Source organism: Micrasema longulum, unplaced genomic scaffold (assembly GCF_059751315.1).
Source record: "Micrasema longulum isolate JH-2025_06_02 unplaced genomic scaffold, ASM5975131v1 h1tg000392l, whole genome shotgun sequence".
NCBI lineage: Eukaryota > Metazoa > Arthropoda > Insecta > Trichoptera > Brachycentridae > Micrasema > Micrasema longulum.
The window spans coordinates 286,599-305,248 of NW_028277593.1; the positions used below are offsets into that span (position 1 = coordinate 286,599).

Sequence of the window (18,650 nt, forward strand, 5' to 3'; positions counted from 1 at the left end):
TACTGACTTTTTAATGATTTAAAAAAAAAAAAATCTATTTAGAAAATGAGAATCACGCTAGGGTTAAGTGGGGGTCGAATCTCGAACCTCTGATACGTGAGTCCGCGACACTGACCACGGGACGATAACCCGATTTTAACCCTTTATCTTTTATTAAAAAAACAAAGTTTTATAAATAAATTTCTGAAATTTTAAAATTTCGTGCACAAACTATTGTCATAAATTTATCGAAATTGTTTTGAAAAAAAACTTTCTTCAAATTTCTAGACAACGTATTTAATTTGACAAATATTTCAACTGAACCTATTTGAGAACGAATTATAAAAGTCGGGATATTTACGGGTCTTGTGACCTTTTTAGTCTAGGCCGATGAAGAATATAGTTCCGCGTGTGAAATAGAACCAGAATCTCGGATGAGTTTTTTCGACTCGACAGCTACTCCAAGGTAAGATTCCTAAACAACAGCTGGAGGCGCGATGCAGAGGCCTGGGTGAAGATCTATGCGACATCCCATCGGTGATAGGTAATAAAGAACTCACACGAGAGGTAGTATCATACATGATAAATATAGCGCAGGAAATTGGTAAAATAAACCAAAGTAGGGAACAAAATGCCGAACACTCCTCTAGTGGACCGGAAGGCCTGTTGACTACTGCCAATAGGCCGGCTTCTCCTGAAGAGTTTTAAGTGGTTTCCTCTCCACGTGAGCAAATGCTGAGAAGTTCCTGATTAGCCCACATTAATATATCCCTCCTGATCCCAATAGTTTAGATAAATTTTAAGATATTTAATTGCAAAAAAATCCACTTTTTGAAATATAAACCTTGTATATTATAAGCAAGATAAATAATAAAGCAACTCCCGTATAAAAAAAAATAAATAAAAAAAGATTCCTAAAAAAGGAAATAGAGAAAAAGGAAATAAATAGCGGGACGTTCTGCTTTTTAAAACGAAAAAAGATTGTCCCGCCGCGTGTAAGTGCTAGTCACGATTTTTCGGAAAGGGATATGACTTTTAGGTTAATAACGAAAGATCGAGATGGATGGACATGTGCGTCCTGCGGGTGTTTTCAGGGCGAACGGCAGACGGGGTTTTTGTGGTCATTCGACAGTGATAGCAAAGCATACAGCGAAGGTCTCGTCAAGATACCTACATTTTTCGTAGTTTGGGATATTTGCAGTTATTGCTGTGGCTGTGTCATGTGTAACGTTGATATCACAGAGATATGCATGTTTTAAATATGTATTAACAGGTGTATGTTTTAGATTGTCCCGTTTGGTGAAAATCCTGATTTTGAACAAAAATATGGCAACGCTGATGCTACGTCTACCATGCCCGAGCCTTGGGCTCGATTTCCGTCAGGGTCGACGTGCAATATATATATCAGGCGCGCCCATACATACTGTGGATACGGCACATTCCTTGAATATTACTTTATATATTTATATTTGACATGTATTTTATTATTAAAAATTATGAGAAAAAATCTAGAATTATTCCTAAAATTATCTCGTTCCTACCTACGTACGCATATGTCATATATTAACGTACTGTATATCAAGGTACCTTGGACTCGATAGTATTCGTTAGATACGCTAGAATCTGGATAAAACTCTTCACTTTGAGTCCAGTCCTACTACAAATGACCGGATTTCGACGCACGCGAATTAAGGTTTATAATGTTGTCATAGTGTTCTACAAGACTCGGAGATAAATGCATCCGATTCGTGTGATGCAAAGAAAAAACTACCCTAATAACATATTGCACAAATATTTCAGTAGCGTATTATTGAAATTCGGACAAAATTCAAGAACATCTTGAGTTTTAGGTACTTATAGAAAACTTATAAAGCATTATTTTAGTATGAGTGATTTTATGCTATAATAATAATAATAATTATGGATAACTTATAAAGCGCCATTTTCGTAATATAATAGGGGCGCTTTACAAAGTGATTATATAAATTCAATTTTAGCTTTTTAATCTAAGAAAAATAATGTACATTGTCACCACATGCTAAGAATTTATTCAAATGATTTAGAGAACAAGTGGGTTTTAAGTTTCTTCCGAAACATCACTTCACTCTCACAGTTTCGGACTTCTGCTGGGAGAGCATTCCATGCCGAAGGGCCTGCGACCGCAAATGCACGTTCGCCGAATTTAGTGCGCTGTTTGCGTAGAGGTACAATAACTTTTCCTTTCGACGTAGATGTAGCTGATCTAAGCGTAAGACGTTTGTCAGCTAGTTCATCTGGAATGCCGAGTTCCCTTAGATATTCTGGAGCAGAGTTGTGCAGGGACTTATACATAAGCCAACAGAGTTTGTATTCCACCCTCTGTGGAAAACGTAGCCAGTGCAATTTCCGAAGTAGTGGAGTGATATGACTGAATTAAGAGGTTCCAAAAATAAGTCTCGCTGCGGCATTTAATACAGCCTGTAGGCGAGTCATTTTATTCATTGGTAGACCTCCGTAGATACCATTACAATAATCGACTCTAGACACTACAAACGCATTTATTAATTGACGGGCGGCATCAACTGGCAAATTTTTGCGCATGCATTTAATCTGTCTCAGCTGGTAAAAGCATGAACTTATCGTTCTACTAATTTGAGCGTCAAGAGAAAGGTTCTGACCTGTTTCTGATTAAGGATGATTCCCAGTAGTTTAACGGTGGGTAAAGCGGTACCCCTTACATCGGGTAGTGCCGTATCCTGAATCAAATTCTGTCGTCTGGCTGAAGCTATCCATAGTTGTTCCGTTTTAGATGGATTAAGTGATAGTCTGTTTTCAGCCATCCAGTTTCCTATTTTCTCAATGCATCCATTAATCAAATCAACAAGCACATTTCTCTCGCTCGGTTTACAATAAAAATAAATCTGCGTATCATCTGCATAGCAGTGAGACCACAATTCACATTCTTTGATAATATTCTCTATATCTTTGGTGTACAGGAGATAGAGGAGTGGTCCGAGTACTGATCCTTGGGGTACTCCAGTAGACACCTTAAAGTTGGGTGAGCTATTACCCTGGAACACAGCTGCATATTCTCTTTCATTAAGATATGAACTGAACCACATATATGCCTGATCACGGATACCATAAGTTTTTTCCAGACGTTCAAGCAAAATGTTATGGTCTACAGTATCAAATGCAGCACTCATGTCCAAAAGAGCCAACAACACCAGATTACCAGAGTCTACCGCCGTTATAATGTCAGACAGCACTCTTATCACTCCTGTCTCCGTAGAATGAAAACGTCGGTATGCCGATTGCCTTACCGAAAATAATAAATTCTGCTCGATATAATTAACGAGCCTATGAGAAACTATTTTTTCTAATATTTGGTGTGCTGATTTTAATTGGATATTTACCTATGTGTATATGCTATCATGCCTACTAAAAGTAAGTAGATGATATATTTTGTCAGCATCCCTACTGATAATATTCACCGCACGCGCCTGATATATATATAAAAATATTTGTATTTTGTTTAAAGGTGGTTTTCGTTGCAACCTGAAACATTTCCTGAACTGGATCTGCGGCGTGAGACTGACCATCTTGCCTCTATGTATCAAAAGATACGCTGCATTTGAGTACGATCGCAGTGCATTATGCACCACTGTAATTTGAAATTATGATATTAAGAAAGTCATGAGGAAATTCGGAGGTATTTTTCTATTATTTTTATTTTTAACAGACTATCAAACTAAGCCATTTTGAAATTACTCCGCCAGTGACGTCACAAGTTCTCTACGGTGAGCTCTGCTGTAAGGAAAATTGGCTTCCCGTAAACCGGATATCCATGACAACACTGATCATTAGTTGGTTCATAAGAACTTGTGACGTTTTTTATTTTTTTTTACCATTTTTATTATTTTTTTCATACGTTTTCGAGAAACTTCGAAATACAATTAAAGCGCTTATTTTTACCGCGTGTAAGAAAACATTTTTACATCCAATTTCTCATGGCACTGTCCTTCCTCGTTTTTTAGCATATTTTCTTGACACTTAAATTGGATGCAGGTGTGGGGTGTGGGTACTCACGTCTTATGTAAACTTGTGAATAACTTATTATAAAGTTTTCTTTGGTTTTGTCACGCTCCAGTACCTACCTACTTCAGTTCTGTCCTTTGTTCACGGGTCTATTATAACAACAATTAATCGAGTGTTGAGTTGACCGCAAAACGTTGATAGCAATATCGCGAGAATAATTTTATATTGTGTTCGGTGCATCTTACCAGTCTAAACTTCTTCCACAAACTCTACGGTCGTCTTAAACTGACAAAGTTTATCAGTAACAAAAAAAATCGCAAAAAATCCTCGATCTGAAATAATGTGACAATAAAAAAAATACTTTTGGTTAATAATTAACACCCAATAATTATTAATTAGCACGCAAAATGAAGTGAATTTTAGTTCATTTAGTTCATTCATTAATTAGATTTTATAAAATGGGTTTCGCGTACGCGGTGTGCTTAATTTGTTTTGTTTTGTCGCGGATCCAATACGGGAGATGTGAATGTAGCTCCAATGAAAATATCGAATATTTGTACCACAATTATTCAACAATGACAAATCTTCTCAGGGACTTTACAGCTTGCAATAATAATTTGACAATGATGTATTCCATCGGAAAGTCCGTCCAAAGTAAGCTCGATATTAATAAAGTTTATTAAAATTGAGTATCTTATTAACCACACACAATATTTATTTGTTTGCATTTTAGTACACTTTGATCGCATACATATTATAAGTATATCGCTTTATTTATTTTTAAAATCCCACATAGTGGCCTGTGCTTAGAAGGAATATAATTGAATTTTTAGCTTTATTTTATTAATGTTACCTAATTTATCGTAACTTTACAGTTTCCATCTCAAACAGATAAAATATAGTAAGCAAATGCACAATTTTTTGAAAGAATTGTGGAAAAGCGGGAGTGTTGTCAAGTTGAGGAAAGTGTTGACCTCGCTCTTTCATGACATTGGTCGTAGGGAGTCAGAGAGGTTGATGTATGCCGCGGATTGAGGATTCTTACTGGATGTTGAAAATAAAATATAAAAATAAAAAAATAATGAAAAAACTACAAAAGGCAATCATGAAGTTTCGCACACATTAATTAGATTTTGTAAATTTAATGTATGTATATATGTGTATGCACATGGGTGTGTGTATGTGTATATATGTATATATGTATGTATGTGTGTATGTATATGTAGATATATATGTGTATGTAAGTTTATACTTTATTTGTCTGTTCTTTCTTTTAATTTGTAAATAATTATTATGTATTAAAATGTAATTGCCTAGCTTGGAACGAGGTATGTACCCTTGTTAGCTGGGCAAAGAGTACAAAAAATGTATGTAATATTTTAATATGTATAAATAAATAAATAACTACGAGTATTTGATTAAAATCTTGAAAAATAAGGAATAGGTTTTACGTAAAATTTATATTTGAAGCACTTAATTTGTGGTTATTTATTACCATAAAATAAATATAAAACTATTTTTTTTAACCACTTTTTTTTTTCTACGGACCGGTTTCAAAGCTACACAAGCTCTATTGTCAACGTATACTCAACTAATTAATTCTTAATAATTAGTATAATTCTTCTAACAAACTACAACAGGGATGGAGAACATTTTAGAGAAGGGAATATGGAAGTCTAGGCATTTACAGGGGTAATGACCTGTCGTTGGCTGGCTTAGTTGGCTGCCTCCGTGGTATTGTGGTCAAGACGCTTGACTCGCGCACGGAAGGTTCCGGGTTCGATTCCCGGTGAGAACACAAAAATTAAAAAGTGATTTTTCTCAAGCCTGGGTGCTCTGTGATGTAATTCACCACTGTAATTAGGCCTCCTGCCCTGTTGTGGTGCAAAAAAAAAAACAAAAAAAAAAAAAAGGAAAAAATGTAAAAATTGCAAAATGTAAAGTGGCCACTGTGTAACATTCACCATTTTGCCTATGTCTGAACATCAATATTTCTTCAATTCTTCCATCTGTTGATTTGAGGAAGTTAATTTAAAATGTCAGGAAAGTTAAGTTAAAATGTTCTCCATCTCTGTTGTAATTTGTAAATCTTAATGACTCCCTAGGGGGAAAAATCCCGTTTTTTGTTTACAAACATTGGGATAATCACAAAATATTGTTATATTCTTCTATATAATAAAAAAATATCCAAATAAACAATATATCCTATATCCACTCCTGTCTGGTTTTAAAGATCGTATTGTTTCGTATTGATCGATATAATTAATTAGCTAAGTATTCTTTGATAAAGAAGCTTGTGTAGCATTGAAGCCGGTCGGTAGAAATAAAAAAAAAAGGTTAAAAACAAAGTTGTTTTATTTTATCAATATTTTTACGGTTTTAAAAAAACGTTGTCTTATTTATTTTATTTTTATTTTATTAAAATAAACGGCACTAAGTGCATTTTACATATAATTTGCATATAATAAAATACATACATGTAAGTCAAATAAGTAAAATATAGTATTTTAAACAAATTATTACTAAACAGTTATTTACAAATTGAGGAGTCGAAAAAAAAAGATGCGTGGTTTAAAAATAATATTTCTAGTTATAAAAATACATGAAAAGTTAAATATTTGGTGATAGAAATATTTTGAACCTGTAAAAAAAAGAGAAAAAAATGTAAGAAAGCAACACATGTTAATTGAAAAAAAAAATTACAATTTTGAATAACACTAAACGAACGTTTAAAAAAATAAATTATATGAATTATTTACAAAATAAACTCTATGATACGGAAGATACTAGATTGGTTTTATGTAAAATACGGATAATATGGTATGTTTGTACATATCAGTTTTTCGTTTTAAACGGAAAAATAGTAGGTGTAGGTATAAGATTGCGGGATTTGTCCTCTGCATTGAGAAAAATAATTTTCGAGGTTTTTTGATAAATCTACTCAAATATTAAATTCCAAATTGTTAATATGGAGAACCTCTATCGGTAGATAGGCAATATTGGATTAGATGACAAATATTTTATTTATCCGGTTGAAAATGACTATATTATGTGAATACCTGCGTACCACAGGTATAAATATATTACCGCCTCTGTAATACAGATCAGGGAATAGGGTGCTCATTTATTTAATAATACAAATTATTACAGAACTTTTCTTAACAAAAAACTATAACCCAAGTCAAAATCTTATATTATTTATCCGAGGAAAGGCTATATCGGGGGCTCCAATGAGGAACTTCAGCCCTACGGGAAATTGGATACAAAAATGTTTTCTTACGCGGGGTAAAAATTAGAGCATTAAATTGTACACAAAAGTTTCTTGAAAATGTACAGAAAAAATAATAATAAATATTTTGATAAAAACGCACTACTTCAAATAATGTCACTGGTTCATGTGAATCAACCTATAATCTAAGAGCTATGGAAGATTTCCGGTCTGCTTGTCGCTTCTGGACCAATGGGAAGAACTGAATGAGAATAAGCGGAAATGAACCTCTGACTTTACACGCGGAGTTATTTCAGAAATACAAAAGTTTGAAAAATCGTAGCGCCGATAATACGATATATAAAAATTTAAAATAAATAATTTTGACTTAGTTTAACAGTCTATTAACAAATATATTTTTTTTTAAACCACTGAACTTCCTCATTATAAGTGGAACTAATCAGTTCCCAAATCCTCCAATTATAATAGAGAATTTATTGTAATTAGAGTAAAAGATTTTTCAAATTAAAAAATAGCGTCTATATTGTGAAAATAACACAGAGAATAGTAGGCAGGTACTGTATCTAATGGGATAGATCTCAAAGCGGTTTGCGGCTACAAAGCGCAAATTCGAGACTCCATTTTATTCATATTTCCCCCTTCATTCTATTTCATAGGTTTGATATCAAATCCATCACCCGGGAGGCAACAATTTTCCCACGTAGCCGACAGTTTGCCTATCAGTCAAATGATTCACCTGTATATTAAATCACAAACGTGTTTATGACTCACCAGCATAATAATTGCATGAACACGTTGATAAAAATATATAAATAAATTATGGATTCTTTTCAAATCTTTCATATATTATTATTATTATGTGAAGAACTGACCCACAATCTGCAAATTATATGAAGTTCAGTGTTACGGAAAATTGGATATAAAAATGTTTTCTTATACGCGGTAAAAATAAGATCATTTAAATGTACAGCGAAGTTTCTCGAAAATGTATGAAAAAATAATCAAAATATGTTTTGATAAAAATGAATTTTGGTCAACAGCAGTTGAAAATAGCCAATCAATTATGTGTTGTGATAGATTTCCGGTTTCCGGGAAGCCATGTTTAACGTATTTCCATACGTACGGGGTTCTCTTTTAAAATGTCACTCGCCGAAGATATCTCCTGACGTCACGGGCGGAGTAATTTCAAAACTTTAAAGAAATCATGGCGATGGTAATACGATGTGGAAAAATAATTTATTTTTTGGCTTAGTTTGATAGTCAATTAACAATAAAAAAAAACACTGAACTTCAACTTAGGCTAAATCACTTTTCTCGGAAAATGAGTTATCTACCTACGAAGTAATGACTGCGGTATTTTTTAGAATATTATTATCTACAAATCGGGCAAGAATGGGGTAAGGCCTAAATTTTTTTGTGGACATGGCGCTCATCTAGATTATTCTAATATTTATATTATTCACGATTTGCATGTAAGCAACTTTAAAATAGTGTTTGATTATTTTTGAAAGCTCTTATTTGTTAAAAAGGTATTTAGTATCTACCTAGTGTTCTATTTTATTACACCGCCGTTTTATTTTTCGTTTTACTAGGTCAGAGTTATTCTAATTTACCATATTGCAACATTAATTAACACAATTTGATAAACTTAAGCGTTCGACAAAATTTTAGGTATTTTCGTTTTAAAACAACATTTGACATTATTAACTCATAATTATGGGAAAATAAACCTTTCCAAAGATCAGGCGAAGGTTCACGATGTTTTTTTATCTGTCGAGAGTCAAGACCACCGACCTGTACCGAATCGCGGCACCGACATTTTTTATCAGACAAAAACGATACCTACCTGTACACTTATTTGCCGATTATCCAGGAGTATCATGAAGAAGGTTTCCTGAATTTCTTCGAATTTGAGGTACAATAGATAAAATGTTTTTTTAAAACCATATTTATATCCTTAACCTCCGAAAATACACATCATTAGCAAAGGGTACACGTCTTAAAAGCGAAAATATCTATGAATTTATCAACTAAATGTTATTAAATATTTGTATATAACCACTTACCGACTTTTCTATGTCTACCGGTTTCGAGACGTACCCGTCTCTTCGTCAGGATACCAATTAAACCAACATGCAAAACCCACTCTACACCTTCACCATAGTTGTTGCACAAAAATATAAAACCAACACGACATGCATTTTAATAAGCACATGCACTGATTACATTATGAAAATATTCTATGTTGGTTGAGAAATAGTTGAAAAAAGGTAGAGGGGATGGAGGGAGGGGGTGAGCTTAATAGGGTGACCATTACAGTGGAACATCGTATAAAGGACTATATTAAAAGGTTGTTTGATTATTGATCAGAGGAACATTATTTTTTAAAGCTTTCCTAATGTGGAATATTCCCATAATATTGACTTTTAACCCTTTATTATTTGTATGTAAGATGTTAACTCCTGTATTTTTATTAGTCATGACATAGAAAAGTCGTGACATGGACATAGAAAAGTCGGTAAGTGGTTATATACAAATATTTAATAACATTTAGTAAAATGTTTGAATACAAAGTTAATGCTTTAAATATTATTTATCAATTTTATTTTGATTGAAATATACTAGAATCGTAAAATTATAGTTGAATTTTATGGGTAACTTTTCAGTTGTTTTTTACTTTTCATTTACTACTACTACTACTTTATATTGCTCACACATAATTGAATGGCACCTAAATTTATTACACCCACTAAATGTCAATGTTTTCTTCTCATATCGATGAATTAAAGTTTTTAGAAACTTCTAATAAATAATAAGTGAATCTTTTCTATTTTAGAAAGAGAGCTTTGGGTAGTGAAAATCACAGCAGTACCTTCGAATGCAAAGCTGATCCCAAACATCAAACTTTTGGCCAATATTCACGGAAATGAGGCAGCAGGAAGAGAAATACTTCTTCATTTTATTAATGTGAGTAATAGGATTACGAATCCATTTAGAAGTTCGCAATAATTTATTAACAATGTCTATTGGTTATGTTTTTTAATTGTTTATGTTTTAAAACTTATATATATATAAATTTATTTGTTTATGTTTCAATAATGGAATGCGATATTAAATATAAATTTTACAGTTGAATGTAAAAATGAAATTAGTAAAAAAGTTGAAAAAAAAGCAACCTATTTTAAACTCGGTTTACAAAAATTGTTATTTCAATTTGTGTTACAGAAATTTGAACAAGGTGGCAATTTAGAAAATGGTTTCTTGTTTTGTGACTTAGACTCTTAATGCGTTTATTTAATCTCGTTTTTTAGTAAAATTCTGATAAATTTAAAAAAAGAAACTTCGGTAAACCATCTTATTTTTGACAAAAAAATAAATAATTTCATGGTGTAGGAGCAACACACCTCTCTTTTGGTAGAAGTCCATTTGATTTGTTAAAAATAGTGCAAAAATATTTCGGATATTTCAACAGCGGCGTAGAACCTCTGATGAGAATATGAAAAAAGTAATAGAATTTGCCATTGGCTGGTTTAATCCTTTAGGCGCAAGTTTTTTATATGAATTATAATGATATTTTCGTAGCATACTAAAAATTACACTTTTTATAAAAAACTTCAGACGAAACTTTGAAAGCTATTTAGTTTTCAAGAAAACCGGAAATTTCTAGCCATCTCAAAACTAACCACTGCGCATATAATATTTTCAATAACAATAAAAATGGAATTATTGTTTGTTTATTGGTATAAATTTTACTAAACGATAAAAATTATAAACCAAATAAAAAACTAATAATAAAGTAAGTTTGGCGATTAACAAATGAAAACAGCAATATAATTGAGAATTGCAGAAGGTTAACACAAAGCTCTGTAGTACACACGTTGATCAGTATATCGTTAATTTAATGTTTTTAGAAGTTATTGAGTAAATGCTGCAACTTCATACCAATCGGTTAGTTTTTAGATCACTTCCTGTCTATAATAAAATGAACAGTAAATACCAAGTTTAATACAATGTTGCATGAGATATAGCCCTAATCGTAGGTGATCTCAAACCTGACCACATTTATCATTTGCGAATTAAAGAGTTAAGTGTTTACTTTACACATTACGGGACATTTATCATTCTGCCTAATAAGCTGCATTCTGACTTCTCAGACTTTTACATTGCTTTAAAAAAAGTTCTCCATTTTTATTGAAATATATGTTTATTTTGATAAACTAGTGTTTTATGCAAGGATTTAAACACTCAAAAACTCGTAATAAATGTTATTCATATTCATCGTCATTTTAGTTGGTTGAAAGAAATGTTTATGAAGCAATAAACCCATCAAGCGCTTTGTACAAAATATTTAAACAAATAACTAAATGTGTCACCATATATTATGATTTCAGTATTTAGTAAAAAGTTATTGGGAAGGAAATCCAAAAGTGATGCATTTACTGCAGAACAATATTTTACACATCTTACCATCACTCAATCCTGACGGCTTCGAGGCAGCCAAGGAAGGAATGTGTACTAAGGGACCAGGAAGACATAATGTGAAAGACATGGATCTCAATAGGTAGGAAACCTTTTTACTTATGAAGCTGCTTAATTTGTTTTGTACCATAACAGGCCGAGAAATACAATAGATTATAATATAGAGGAGCATGGGTTTTTTTTATTTTTTTTATTTATATGGGAGTTGCATTATTTTTTACCTTGTTTATAATATACAAGGTTTATATTTCAAAAAGAGGACTTTTCTGCTATTATATTACTTTATTTTAGCTAAACTGTTGGGATCAGGAAGGATATTCTAATGTGGGCCAATCAGGAACTTCTCGGCATTTGCTCATGTGGAGGAGCATGGGTTACAGTGCATCACATTTTTTATACCCTCGTAGCTTTGAAGTTTATAATTAAATTCTGGTCTCTCTGATAAAATACAAATAGGTCTTCATAGCCTTCGAAGTAATGGATTTGGTTTGCTATTTTAAAGCCTATTTAATTTGTTACTAATTTTTTTTATTAGTTACAAGTAATCGATCAGAAGTGGGCCACAGTGGATCAACCTTAAGGTTACAGTGGATCAGATTGGAGTACACCAAATTACGCTATTCAAATAAAATAAAATGTGTTAATTTAAATAATTAACTGTTTGTTATTTGTACTTTATGTAAATTCTCAATTCTACCGGGCTTCAAAGATAAAATATTAAGTTTTCTGTTTTGAGTTTGTTTGAGGTATTAGTTGCAATAATGGACTTCCCTTTCCATCTTGACGCTCATACGTCTTTTCTTGGACCTGCCTTTGGTAATCCATGAAACTGGAAACAACATACAATTTCTTATTTGTATGAAGAAAAACGATCCACTGTAACATGACTGTGACCAAAGATGAAATGATCCACTGTAACCCAATGACAGTTTTCTTAAATATAAAAAAATAGAAAGCTTCTCTCCCAACAAACCAAAAGAGTGTACTTAAATATTAAACAGTGACCAATGAAGGGAAAAACTGAACCTGAAAAATTTTTAGCTCATATTAGAACGAAACATTTTAAAAATACACATAAAAAAATAGTTTTTTCTTTAATAAAATAAATAAAACAACTTTGTTTTCTATATTGACCAAAGCATTGCAGCATGTCCTTCAGCTTTAATGTCGTGAAGGCGACTAGTGTGGCAGAAAGGGGTATAAAAAGGTGTAAACTAAACAAAAGTGTGTGCATTTAAAAAAAAAAAAAATTACATTTTTTTTTTTGCACCACAACAGGCCAGGAGGCCTAATTACAGTGGTGAATTACATCACAGAGCACCCAGGCTTGAGAAAAATCACATTTAAATTTTTGTGTTCTCACCGGGAATCGAACCCGGAACCTTCCGTGCGTGAGTCAAGCGTCTTGACTACTACACCACGGAGACCGCCAATGTGTGTGCGCCATGTGTGTGCGCAATTCACACAATGCTATTGCAGACAATTTACTGTAACCCATGATATACAGTTACCTATGCTTCCCTACAAATGTACATTTTTGTATTCTAGAAGTTTCCCTGATTTCTTTCGGAAGAATCTCAAGCCTCTTCAGCCCGAGACAAGAGCTATTGCCAAATGGATGAAGGAGGTCGATTTCATCTTGTCAGCAAGTCTTCATGGGGGTGCAATGGTCGCTAATTATCCTTTTGAGAGCACAAAAGAAGATTGTAAGTTTACACAACACTAATTTTTATTTATTTATAAATCAAATCATATTAATAACTTAGTACGTTGCTATTCTACAAGTAGAATAATTGGTACATATCTAATTATGTGGCGGTATTTACATTTCTTCACTGCATATTGTGTATTATAAAACAGTATCCAGGCCTCTTTAAACTGTCAGTAGTGGATGTCCAGGACATTAAGAACCCGAAGCCTTGTAAAGTAGGCAAGCGTTGTAAAGACTCTCGAGAAAAATATGAGTCAAGCTTTTAAAATTAAATTTTATCTATTTATAAACTGTTACGGATAACATTCATTTCACAAAATATTTTTTTAAAATAATGAAGTTGTATTTTTTGTAATGGACATTTTCACACCGGATTTGGAAAGTAAAATTTGTATAACTATGCTGGATTTGAATACAAAAAATATTTATTCTTGCTACGCAAAGAATAAATGTTAGGCTAATAAAGCTATAAATTTAAGAGAGCGCGAAGATAGAACTCATAACAAGGAAGTTAGAGATGCTGGTCTGTGGCCGGTATTTGTGTGAGATTCAGTCAGTAATAGACAGTGATAGGGGACGCGCGCATGTAAGTTGACCGGTGTATTTATGATTTTAAATTTATTTTGCTATAACAGAAAAAATGGAAAAGGAATTATTAAACAGTATTTCTCCATGTTTTATTTTTTCAAATGTAAACCTTAAAATATTTCGTCTTTTGCATGTGGTAACACAAAGTTGCATCACTGCGCGCAAAAGAATCATTTACCACAGTCTTTTAAGAGCTAATGGAACTTCCAAGTATCGGTGGTGCAACCTCTATGGTATAATAACAATGTTAGTTGATAAGTTTTTTAAAATGAAATAAGCCTGACTTGTAATTTTGTAAAATTATTTAGTGTCGTTCCCAGAGGCGCAAGAATCCAAATCTCCCGACGATGACGTTTTCCAGCACCTTGCACTTGTCTATTCTAAAACACATCCGACGATGCATTTGGGAGAACCTTGTCCCAACGGAGCGCCTACATTCACCAACGGCATCACCAACGGAGCGGCTTGGTACCCACTCACGGGGGGAATGCAGGACTATAATTACGCAATGCACGGATGTATGGAAGTGACCCTCGAAGTTTCGTGTTGCAAGTATCCCGTGGCCTCTCAGCTACAAAATATTTGGAGACAAAACAGAGATGTAAGTTATAGATTTTTATTTAGCAGAAGTGAACATATTAGGTGTTGACATAAGATGTGCCTGTTTTTTTCTATATTCAAAATGAGCATCAAAAGCAAAACAAAATGGTAAAGGTTATATGTCATTCGAAAGAAAATTTTCTGCTCTACAATATACTGTGTTTGCTTTTACGTTACATGTATTATTTTATTTGATTACAAGCAAAATGTAATGTCAAGCAGACAAAAGTGAGCATTTTCGATACCTTCTATCTACGTGCGGGAATAAAGTTGCCAAAAGCTCCTCGCAATATTTGTGCAGTGTACGGTAAAGTTGTACTATTGAGTAATTTGTTGTAAAATAATGAAGGAGAATACATTATTGACTAATTCGTTTTTTTTTGTTATGTTCTCTTCTTCATTTGGAAAAAAAACGGACACAACACAATATTTCACTAAACTGGAAATTAATGCTCTTTATGATTTCGAGTAAACCTACTAGAACTACAGCCATAATCTTATTTTTTTTTATCTAACTGGATTTAAAATATGAGATACATTTTTAATTACATGATTGAGATAAATAAATACATAATTAACATATTAAAATGGCAAAAAATCCTTGTGCAGTTAGTGAAAAACTTTTTGGAAAGTCTATATTTTATTCGCTGTGACCAGGCCTCGTGGTGTAATGGCCAGCACGTTTGCATACCATGCGAGAGGTCTCGGGTTGGATTCCCGACATGGTTAACATAAAGTATTTATTTAAAAAGGTGTTTCACACTAGAATATTTCATAGTCCCTGAACTGGCACCTGAAGCGTAAGACTGATCATCTTACCTTCATGTAACAAAAACGATCAAGATACTCTGCTATAGGTGTACCATTTCAATGCCCGATATGAAATAGAACCAGAACGCTAGATGGATGTTTTCAATTCAATGGCTGCTCTCAGGTAAAAGTCCTGAAAAAGAAAATCAAGTGCAGATATGTCAGCCTCGTTGTATAGTGGTTGACGTGTTCGTCTACCATTCTTGAAAACATTTATCATCGTGGACATTCAATATTGATATTCAAGGCTTTTTGAAATGCAATATTTTTTTGTTCCTGGACTGGCGCCTGCAGTGTAATACTGATTGCCTTGGCTTTAGGCAACAGATGATGGAACTTCGTTGCATTTGGTTTACCAATGCAGCGCCCTATGCACCGCTGGATGTGGAAATAGAGATAATAAAGATATTTTTAGGAGTAGCCCACCTATCAGCATAAGTTTGGCGCCAATCAAATGAGTCAATTTGGGACAGGTTGAGTATGAATGAATTAAAAATATATTATTTCCAGGCTCTGATGGAATATTGCATCCAGGCAGGGATGGGAGTCAGGGGGACAATCAAAGATATATTTACTACAAAACCCATTCGAAGGGCAAACCTAACTGTCGATGGAAGGGATATGACCTTTGTTACTTCAAGCAGTGGCCAATTCTTCAGAATATTACTACCCGGAGAGTATCAGTTAAAGGTGAGACCAACAATAATATTGCACATTGACAAAGATGATCAAGCTAAATAATAGGTTGTTCAAAAATTGATTTCATATTTTTAAGTTATTTCAAATGAGAAACAATCTGAATACTGTCCGTTATTATTGATGGTCTATTGTCATCCTCATAGAACTTCTGTGGTTTGTGGGCAAAAAAAAACTGAGACAAGTGATTTTCACAGTCAATTCTTGAATTCAATTTTATTCCCGTAGAGAGTTTTGAAGAGACCGGAACAAATGATAATCTGAAGGCGCAAGGTTAGGGCTATATGGTGGGTGGGTCAAAACTTCCCCGCCAAACTCCTCCAGTTTTTCTCGGGTGACCAAAGATGCGTGTGGTCTTGCGTTGTCCTGCTGGAAGAAGACAACATGGGATGTCGTCAATTCTGGTCGCTTTTTCTTAATTGCTTCGCTTAGTCTCGTTAGTTGTTGACAGTAGTGATCCGAATCAATAGTTTTGCCAGGCTGGAGCAGCTCATAGTGGATAATGTGGTCCTACCACATGCATAGCATCACCATCTTATTTGTCAATCCTGGCTTTGCGACTGTTTCTGGAGCTTCTGATCTCTTCTTCCAAGACCATTTCCGCTGCACATTGCCGTACGTGATCCATTTCTCATCTCCAGCGACTACTCGTTTCAACAGTTGCTTGTTTTTAACTTTTTCGGCAGCTCATTGCATGCGGAAATTCGGTCCATAAAATTTTTTGCACTCAGTTCATGCGGCACCCACTTATCGAGCTTCTTGACCAATCCAGCGGAATGCAAATGGTTTGAAAAAGTTACATGACCAATGTTTAGCTCTTGAGCAATCTCACGAGTGGTCGCATTCGGATTTTCATAGACTTTTTACATTATTTTGTCAACTTTTTCCGTGATGGGTCGCCCAGAGCGAGGTGCATCTTTGACATTGAAATTTCCCGAATGAAACCGCTTGAACCATTGTTGTACTACACGTAATCTTACAGCGTCGTTACTATAAACTGCACAAAAATTTTCACGGGCCTGCGATGCATTTTTGCCTTTCGGAAAGTATAACTTCAAAATACCACAAATTTCCTCGCTCGACACATTCATTAGGTTAGGATAGGTCCAGCCTGGTCCAGCCAGCCAACACGTTGAACGTTGAGTTATCATAATTCATTAGACGAATGGCCTAGCCATCTAGGTGAATGCTGGTATTTAATGAACAGCCCAGCCGCTTTGTTGAGTGGCTGATTTAACTATTTGGCGGCGACATTTATAAAAATATGCTTTGTGCACTATCAATATTAAATGTATAAATATCCAAATCCATCAAAAAATTTAATTTCAGATTCAAGTGGAAGATTACAAGACTAAATTAGTCCACTTCAAAGTTAATTCTGTAAAGACAGGTGAGTTTCCAGAGCCAACCATTCTGGATATATTTCTCACTCCGGGTAGTGGAGAAGATGTCCACATAACACCGAGTACAGAAAAATCTCACAGTACCACTTACTATTCAGTTATAACCTCTCAGCAAATGATTACAGAAGAAAGTACAAAGATAGCAAATCTTGAGGTTAGGTTGGGATCACAAGAATCGAGAGTGCCAAAACATTATCATATGAGTGGTTCAAATACACAATATCTATCATCTCTGGCATTATCTTTGCTACACACAAATTTACTGCGACTTTTTGTGTCTTAACAACCAGCTAAAGCCATTTTGAAAATCGATACGCCATGTAATATGGTATATACCATATTGTCTATGAAAGTTCAATATCGTTGATGAACAATTTGTCAAAATGTTCAGGAGGGATAAAAACCTCGCAATATTGTAAAAAAAAAAACTTTAATGCAGTTTATTTTGTGTTGTTGATTTATATAAGAAAATCTAATTTTACTATTGTATGTCTCTACGAAATTAATTGTCCCAGTTAAACTAGCAGTTACAAATGGCATATTTGGTGTATTGCATTTAGACAAATCAAGTACGTCTCATCCGCTGTATTGGATTTAGGGAGCGGTGTTGCTTGCTTTTTTAGAGGGGAGGATTCATTCGCGCTATTGAATTTGATCAAATGCAAGCAATCTGTTTTAATTTCAATAATACATTTAAATACCTCAATTGATGCGGTTTGCTCCATTCTATTAAAAATGTAGAAATTTTTTTTAAAATCTTTTTGCCTCGCTTATGTGGTGTTGAATTTACATACATGATATATTAGCTTTAATAAAAAGAGCCTCATGAAGAGGCATAATATTATGTAGCCCTAATAATTGTGTACATGTTGGCAGAGTAGCTAGAGGAATAAGGTGCGCATTTCTCAGAATATAATTAAAATAATACTTTTGTACCTAATAAAAAAGAAATTGATTATTTAAAGCAGGTGTATATTTCGATTTTCTTTTAAAATTTTGCCTATTCAAATTCGATGCTTAAAACCAAAACAGTGCTGAGAAAACTGAGAACGTGCCAACAAAAATAAAGAAGGTGTGTATGATATACATGAGTATATAATATATTTATATGTACACAAATGGATGTTAATTAATGATA

General features: G+C 33.6%; 1 protein-coding gene across 1 annotated transcript; it reads left to right on the forward strand.

Moving 5' to 3' along the window:
• The first annotated feature begins 4,242 nt into the window (after positions 1-4,242).
• On the forward strand, positions 4,243-18,256 carry LOC148281944 (carboxypeptidase D-like). Its single transcript, XM_088225863.1, has 7 exons — positions 4,243-4,650; positions 10,062-10,192; positions 11,617-11,786; positions 13,253-13,410; positions 14,312-14,604; positions 15,924-16,103; positions 17,439-18,256. The coding sequence occupies exons 1-7, from the start codon at positions 4,455-4,457 to the stop codon at positions 17,793-17,795; spliced, it is 1,485 nt and encodes a 494-aa protein (XP_088081989.1). The 5' UTR covers positions 4,243-4,454; the 3' UTR covers positions 17,796-18,256.
• Positions 18,257-18,650: the final 394 nt, after the last annotated feature.

What these genes read in the sequence shown, in the direction of transcription:
- LOC148281944 (XM_088225863.1), top strand. Translation starts at nt 4,455, where the DNA reads ATGGGTTTCGCGTACGCGGTGTGCTTAATTTGTTTTGTTTTGTCGCGG. An exon ending in AAAGACATGGATCTCAATAG is followed by an intron (nt 11,787 to 13,252) that starts GTAGGAAACCTT and finishes TTTGTATTCTAG; the next exon opens with AAGTTTCCCTGATTTCTTTC. An exon ending in CCGGAGAGTATCAGTTAAAG is followed by an intron (nt 16,104 to 17,438) that starts GTGAGACCAACA and finishes ATTTAATTTCAG; the next exon opens with ATTCAAGTGGAAGATTACAA.